We start from the raw sequence: 6,724 nt of genomic DNA, 5'->3' as shown, positions 1-6,724 counted from the left end.
ACGGGGAGCGGCGGCGGCGGCGGAGGAAGCAGCCTTCGGAAAAGCCCCATGGGGGCGGGGGGGGGCGCCTCCAGCCAGGCGGCCTGCCTCAAGCAGATCCTGCTGCTCCAGCTGGACCTCATCGAGCAGCAGCAGCAGCAGCTGCAGGCCAAGGAGAAGGAGATCGAGGAGCTCAAGGCCGAGAGGGACACGGTGAGTGCGGCGGGGGGCGGAGGGGGACACGTGCGGGCGGCGAGGACCGGCGGCGCGGGGCCGGGTGAGAAGGGTGTGCGCCGGGGCGCGAGGGGTTAACGCCTGGTATGTCACCCGGGTGTTTGAGTGTGTGTGATGGGTTCCTAGTGGGCGGGATCGACGCAAATCCGCGCAGAGAGCGATGGGGGTTAATGGAGGTGGGGTGGGTCGCGGGGAGGGGTCTGGAGGGAGCCGTGGGGCAAGGTGGTTTTCAAGATGGGCGCGGGCAGGAGTTAGTTAATGTGCATGTGGGGCACGTGGGAGCAGGCAGAGGTCAGTGGGGAAGCAGAGCTGAGCCACAGCTCGCTGGCGGCCTTGGAGGTGACTTGCAGCAGAGGCCTAAGCCGCGCTGCCCCCTTCGCAGCCCGTTGAACTAGTTGGATCGGGAAAGGATTCAACTCTTAGGATTCGTCGTGTTGTGGGGAAGCACCAGGATTGTGGTGCCGCGAAGAACAACCGTGGGCCATCCTCCCCCTATTCTGGCGGGATCTTGAGGACCGCTGTGCTCTTAAGGGCTCAGGTGGCCTGGAGTACTGGCACGGCAAGGGTTAATATGTGGGGGCACATGATTAAAAGAGAGGCTAATCCCCGGGGTGGTTTAAGGAGGGCCTGGAGTGGCAATATGACCTGAAAAGAGGCGGTGTGGTGGAAGGTGAAAGTGGCCAGCAAGTGAATGGTTAATAAAACCCCAAATTGGGACAAAATGGTAAGGAAGTTCAACAACAAAAATGATTCAAAGTTCAAGGACTGTGGCGGGGGCTATAAAGTCCTCGGCAGTAACTTAAAGAATTAAAAAGGCCTTGGAGCTTCTCCAGTTGACAAGCAGCTAGGAAGGGGTTAATAACCCAGGGGCTAAGCTAAGAACCCTGCTGGTTAGCTTGGGTGGAGTTAAAGGCCCTGGAACAGCGCAGGCAAACAATGGGGTGGGAGTGGATCTGGGAGGGGTTGAAGTCACCAAGGAGTTAATCGGCCGCCGAGGGTGGGGGCTGGAAAAGTACCATGGCATAAGCAAGGTTAACTTAAAGAGGCAGGTATCTGCTGTTGGTAGCTATGTAGCACAAGTGGGGTTAATTTAAAGGGGCCCTGTGGCTGAGGGCTGCCACTGCCATGCTGGAGAGGAGACCAAAGCAAAAAATAAAAATAAAAGCACCTTTTGAAACTTGTTGTGTGTGCCATGTGGGCAGTTAGGGCAGGGCAGGATTATAAGCATGCCTTTTTAAAGGAATATTGCAAGTTTAGTACTCTCCTTTGGTCCAGAGATTCTCCCTTTCAGGGAAGCATCTGTCACCTTTTTATTAAGTTGTGTGTGGGGGGGGGGAGTGGCATTGTGTGCCCTATTCCACCTACAAGGTGCTCCTTTCCACTCGGGCACCATTTTGGAAGAGTAGAGACCCTGCTGTTTGGAGCCCCCTCCCCTGCAACCTGAGAGCAGAGCTTCTCTCCTACATAGAGACTGCCTCTATAAAGGGATGTTTATTGTAAGCAGGAGGACAGAACGTGCTTCATATCTCCACTGGCCTTTCAGCCCAAGAGCCGAATGGGGCACAGAGATAAGCTTGGGGGAGACCCTTTGGATCAGCTGCCAATAAAGATTGGTTTGTTGTTCACGGTTTTTAAGATGGCTCCTGTCACCGTTATGCATTCGCATAACGTCTGTTTCTAAGCCTTAGCCCCAGAAGCTGCTGTCTTGGTGCAGTGTGCCCCCCCCTTTTCCCAAATTCACAAAGGCCGTGTCATCCCAGCCTCTATGCATGGCACGTCTGTAGCCTAAAAATAGCCTCCTCTTCCCAGTTCTGCAGCTGCTGCACCCGTTATTGTAAAGGAAAGGACTGCTTTCTCTCCCTTCCACTTCAATTTTCAGCATGATCGATAGCATCTGTATCCAAAGTGTGTTTGCATTTGTGGGGTGGTGAGGGGAGGGTGTTCGAATTAGCTTCTGGTTGCAGTCAGTGGCAGCAGTTTAACATTTTACGGGCTGCAACAGAAAGATGGGTTGTGACACAAAAATCCATTTCCTGGTCAGCCCAGGGTAAATTTAACCAACATGGAGGTGCCACAGCTGCTGGTTTGCAGTCAAAACATATGAGGATGGCAGGCTGAGCACTTGGAAGGCCCTTGAGAGAGTGTGTGTGTGTGTGGGGGGGGTTCCTTAAAGAGAGAGAGCAAAAAAACACCCATGCACATTAAGGAGCTGGAAGACAAACAGCAAAGCTTGTGAGTCAAGCTGATACCAGAGCTGTTGGATCAGTTATCCCTGCATCTGCTGACCGCAGATTTACAAAGTTGTTCCCCTCTATGTGTTCCCCCCCACCTCTCCTGAGGTGCCAAAATCCTTTGAGCTTCAACATTATTTTGGTTTCAGTTGTACTAAAGCGCTCCTCAGACTTCACCGTTCAATGATCCTCTCAGTTTCTTCTGTGCTCTGTGCAGCATTGGCATCTAAGATGGAGGCTTTGCAGTTTTGGTGTGTGTGTATGGGATTTTTTTTAGATTGTTCAAAAACAGTTCTGCAAGACTCACATGAAAGTAGAGAGGCTCTGGAATACATGCACGCAAAGCACTGCAAAGTGTTAACGTTTTAGCCCGGGTTTTTGATGCCACCCTACCATTCCTCATTGTTGTTTTTTTAAGAACATGTCAGTTCAAAGTGCTGTGCAATCTTCCATCATTCTCACGCAATCTCCTTCCACTATTAAAGATTTATTTACTGGCTGCAGTGTGCCAGGTGTGCGCGCGTGGAGGGAATTGCATGGTCATTTGTGTACAGGAAAGGGTCCAAAGGGAGAAGGCAGGGCTTTGATAAGGGGTGGTTAGTGTAGACCAAGGAGAAGGATCAGTGGTGGTTTCCATAACAGGGCTAGTATATGCCTCTCATTTTATAGGTTGGCTGAGGCGGGGGGGGGGGTTGTTGTTGTCCTCGTCAGAGGGTTCATGCCAAATTGAGGGCTTTGGCTCCAGGTCTTCAAATCACCCACTGTCGTCACTGGCTCTTTATTTTCTCTCCATTCATTTGTGCAGTTGCCTTAGGAATTATCCCAGCCCCGTTGGATGCAGAGCTTGAGACACAGATACAGAAGTGTTCCCTTTGGGATTGCTTCAGAGTATGTCACATGAGCACCATGGGGACAGGACTTGCTCCCAGTGCTATGTAATGGATGTTAGCTGGGAAGAAGTAGTAAACATTTTCTTTTTTAAATTACTTATTTTAAAGGATGTTTGTACCTGTATATTTGCACCTATACATACAGCATGCTTGCCACCTGTATACTGGTGGCTATAGGAGACAGAAATGTACTTGTGGGAGCCTTGTTCCCCATGGCTTTGAAACCATGGAGGGCTGGAGACTGCAATCTCCCATTCACATGCATACTGTTTGGGGGGGGTATATACATCGGGTGTGGGGTTTTTCTGGCATACTCTTATACTGTTTGTCTTATTTGCTGCAGCACCTGTTCTCTTCCTTCCTCATAAGGCAAATTTCATTCACTGATACGGGGTGGGGGGGCAGGGGTGTTATCCAGAGTTGTCTTCTGAGATGTTTTTTTCATAGCTTCTTGAAAATCCTCGCTGATTATCCAGGCAGTGAAAGCAACCCCTATAAAGTTCGTTCATACAGAGGAAAAATAGGCTTTTTTGGTGGTAATAGGATACATGCTGGGAAAATGGCACAGGGCTTTCTACAGTCATGCTAGCAGTTCAGGTTTAGGGGTACATATTAGACTGCTGTCCCTAGTTTTGTCTAGTTGAAGATGGGGTAGACAAACTTACTTTAGATAGCAATATTCTGGGGGATATGTCCAGATAGGCCTCGGTCAAGATGCATGGCTTCATCCCGTAAGCAAAGATGAGTGCTTGCTGGTAAGTATTTCAAGGTCAGTCACGCAGAGTTGTATATAGCTCTGTATCTTCTGGTTCCTTTCCCTCAAATGCCACAGCAGACTGAGTTTTAATAAACTGTGTGTGTGTGGGGGGGATTTTTGTTCAGTTGACAGAAAACCACCTTTAACATCTACATTGCACTGTTGCCTTCCCAGCTCCTTGCTCGCATTGAGCGCATGGAAAGGAGGATGCAGCTGGTGAAGAAGGACAGCGAGCGTGAAAAACACAAAATATTTCAAGGATACGAAACTGAGGACAAGGTGGAGCCTGAGGCGCCGGAGAAGTTGCCTATTGAATGCCCACCCCAAGAACTCCTGGAGACGTCCCAGCCGCTGTCTTTGAAACACTTCCCATATGGGAGAAATGGGAAAGGTCACAAACGGTAAAGCCACACTTTTATTTTCCTGGTTTGGCAGCATGTGTGTGCCTTAAGCAACTGGCAGAAAGCTATACCTCAGAGTGGTTTTCTGCACCACCCTACACCTTTGTTCTCTGAACTGCAACAAATTGAAGCTGGTTTTAAACCTGTTTTGCTAGGATTCCCACCCATGGAACGTCAGAAATGCTAGCTCTTTGTAAGGTCCTTCGGATAAAGAGGCATCCGGGGGGGGGTGTGTGTGCAATTTCTTGGGTTCTTTAGAGGAACCCACAGCAGTTACACCTGGTTACACCTGGTTACAAGCCTTTAAAAATGTGTAGTATAGAAAATGCCTTCAATTTCCATTGTTTCTCAAGCAGATAGAGAAACTGTTTCTCTCTAAGTGATCTGTGTGCCCCCACTACTACCTGCATATTGACTTGAGTGTTTTGCCTCTTGCTGGCATCTAGCTTAGGAATAGCATGTGCTTTTTTCTTGGCTTCTCCACATGGGAATCTGGGAGATCCAGACTGAGAAGGAAGTCTGCTAAAGACTGTGGAGAATAGTGACAAGTTTGGGTAGAGACAGTGCCTGGCTAGATGCATCGGTAATAACTAGCATTTCAGTCTTCAAAGTGCTTTATTTTCTCAATATCCCTGACAACAGGCCTGTAGGGGCAAGTCAGTGCTGTGGGGAGCTAACCGTCGAACAAATTCAGGTCTGAGGGAAGACTGAATTTGGAATTTCCCTTTCTCACAATCATAGGCTGTACAAGTCACCAGCGTTCAAGTCATTGCTCTGAGTCAGTGTAAGGTGGCTTCTTGTAAAACCTGCCACATGGTAGTTTGAGAGAAGCCTGGCTTAAGAACAGTAGCCATTCTGGATCAGACAAGTGGTCCATATATTCCAGCATGCTATTTCATCTGTAGAGGCCAGCATTCCCTCCTGTTGTTGCATTACTATTCATAAGCTTACTGCTTCTGAACATGGAGGTTCCATTTAGCCATTGTCAGACCTATCACCTGTTTAATCCCTTTTAAAGCAAAGTAAACTCTTCACCGTTGCTAGTTAGTTTGACCCAAAAACCTTTGTAACAGACAGAATGCTATAATGCTGTCGTGCCTTCAACTTGGAAGGAGTTATGGGGATAGTGCTTTACAAACCCATGTCTTCAATAGCAACATTTTGTGCTCTAATAAGCCACGCTGAATTTACTCTGTGATAGTCATAACTGGAAGCTTTCCCTAAGGCCAGCCAGTTCAATACTATGAGATATGTATAAACTGGGGAACTCGAATTCTGCTTCTAAGATGGTTGCCAATAGCAGCTGGTGATTCTTGCTTCAGCCTTCTTTATAATATGCTGCTATAATCCTGTGTCCTTTGTCCTTTTTTTGCAGAAAGTCTGCATTTGGAAGTGCGGAGAGGAAGACTCCAATGAAAAGGCTGGTGGCTGAATTTTCAAAAGTCAAGTGTAAATCACCAAAGTCTTCTCCGTTGAAAGAAGAGCCTGGCAGTTCTTTAACTGAATCGGTTACCAGGCGTGAGCTACGAAGTCAGGAGACTCCAGAAAAGGCCCGATCTTTGGGAGACACTTTACTGAAATCCTTGGGCCCTCTGAAAGGAGCTGGGGGCCACACAAAGGACAAGAACTCATACAGCGAAACAGAAGACTTGCCATACCTTTCCACCACTGAAATGTACTTGTGCCGATGGCACCAGCCGCCTCCTTCACCGTTGCGAGAACCTTCTCCCAAGAAGGAGGAGACTGTAGCAAGTAAGAAACTTGCTCGTGCCTCTGTGGTGGTTGGCCAGATGTGGGTTGGAGAGGGCATGGAACCCACTCATTGGGGTGGGGGGGTGTCTGCTTTGAGAGTCTTTCAAACACTTGAAGACAGCCGGGGGGGGCAACTTTTCATTTCTGAGTGATGCTGGTGTAGGTCCCAGACCTCTGGCTGGAGTAAGGAAGCATTTGAAATCCCGCAGATGGTCTAGACCGGGTATGGGAAGTGTGTGAAGAAAACCAGCCGTCCGGAGATCTTTTGGTGGCTTCCTGTGCTCCTGGTGTCTCCTGTAACTGTCCATTTCTGCCAGCCGACTGTTCGCCCTTTGTGATACCTCATGATGAAGGGTGAGCGGAGTAGAATTGAGGCCAATGCACCAGCCTCCTTGGTGGTTGATAAGCCCTAGGGAAAGTGACACGCACAAGACAATCATGTCCTGGGAGACGTGGACCTGCTGAAGTGAGCGAGAGATC

The 6,724-nt window shown here is 49.0% G+C and overlaps 1 protein-coding gene across 1 annotated transcript in view; it reads left to right on the top strand.

Moving 5' to 3' along the window:
- The first annotated feature begins 31 nt into the window (after positions 1-31).
- The window catches only part of MSL1 (male-specific lethal 1 homolog (Drosophila)), an 18,374-nt gene continuing 11,681 nt past the window's right edge, over positions 32-6,724 (top strand). The window contains exons 1-3 of the mRNA XM_015409343.1: positions 32-192; positions 4,266-4,492; positions 5,868-6,244. Of these exons, the coding sequence (XP_015264829.1) occupies positions 49-192; positions 4,266-4,492; positions 5,868-6,244 (748 nt within the window). The 5' untranslated portion in view covers positions 32-48. The remainder of the gene's footprint in view (positions 193-4,265; positions 4,493-5,867; positions 6,245-6,724) is intronic.

Source organism: Gekko japonicus, unplaced genomic scaffold (assembly GCF_001447785.1).
Source record: "Gekko japonicus isolate JY-2015 unplaced genomic scaffold, Gekko_japonicus_V1.1 scaffold678, whole genome shotgun sequence".
Lineage (NCBI taxonomy): Eukaryota > Metazoa > Chordata > Lepidosauria > Squamata > Gekkonidae > Gekko > Gekko japonicus.
The sequence above is the reverse complement of the archived record's forward strand: the minus strand, read 5'-3'. Positions and strand labels throughout refer to the sequence as shown.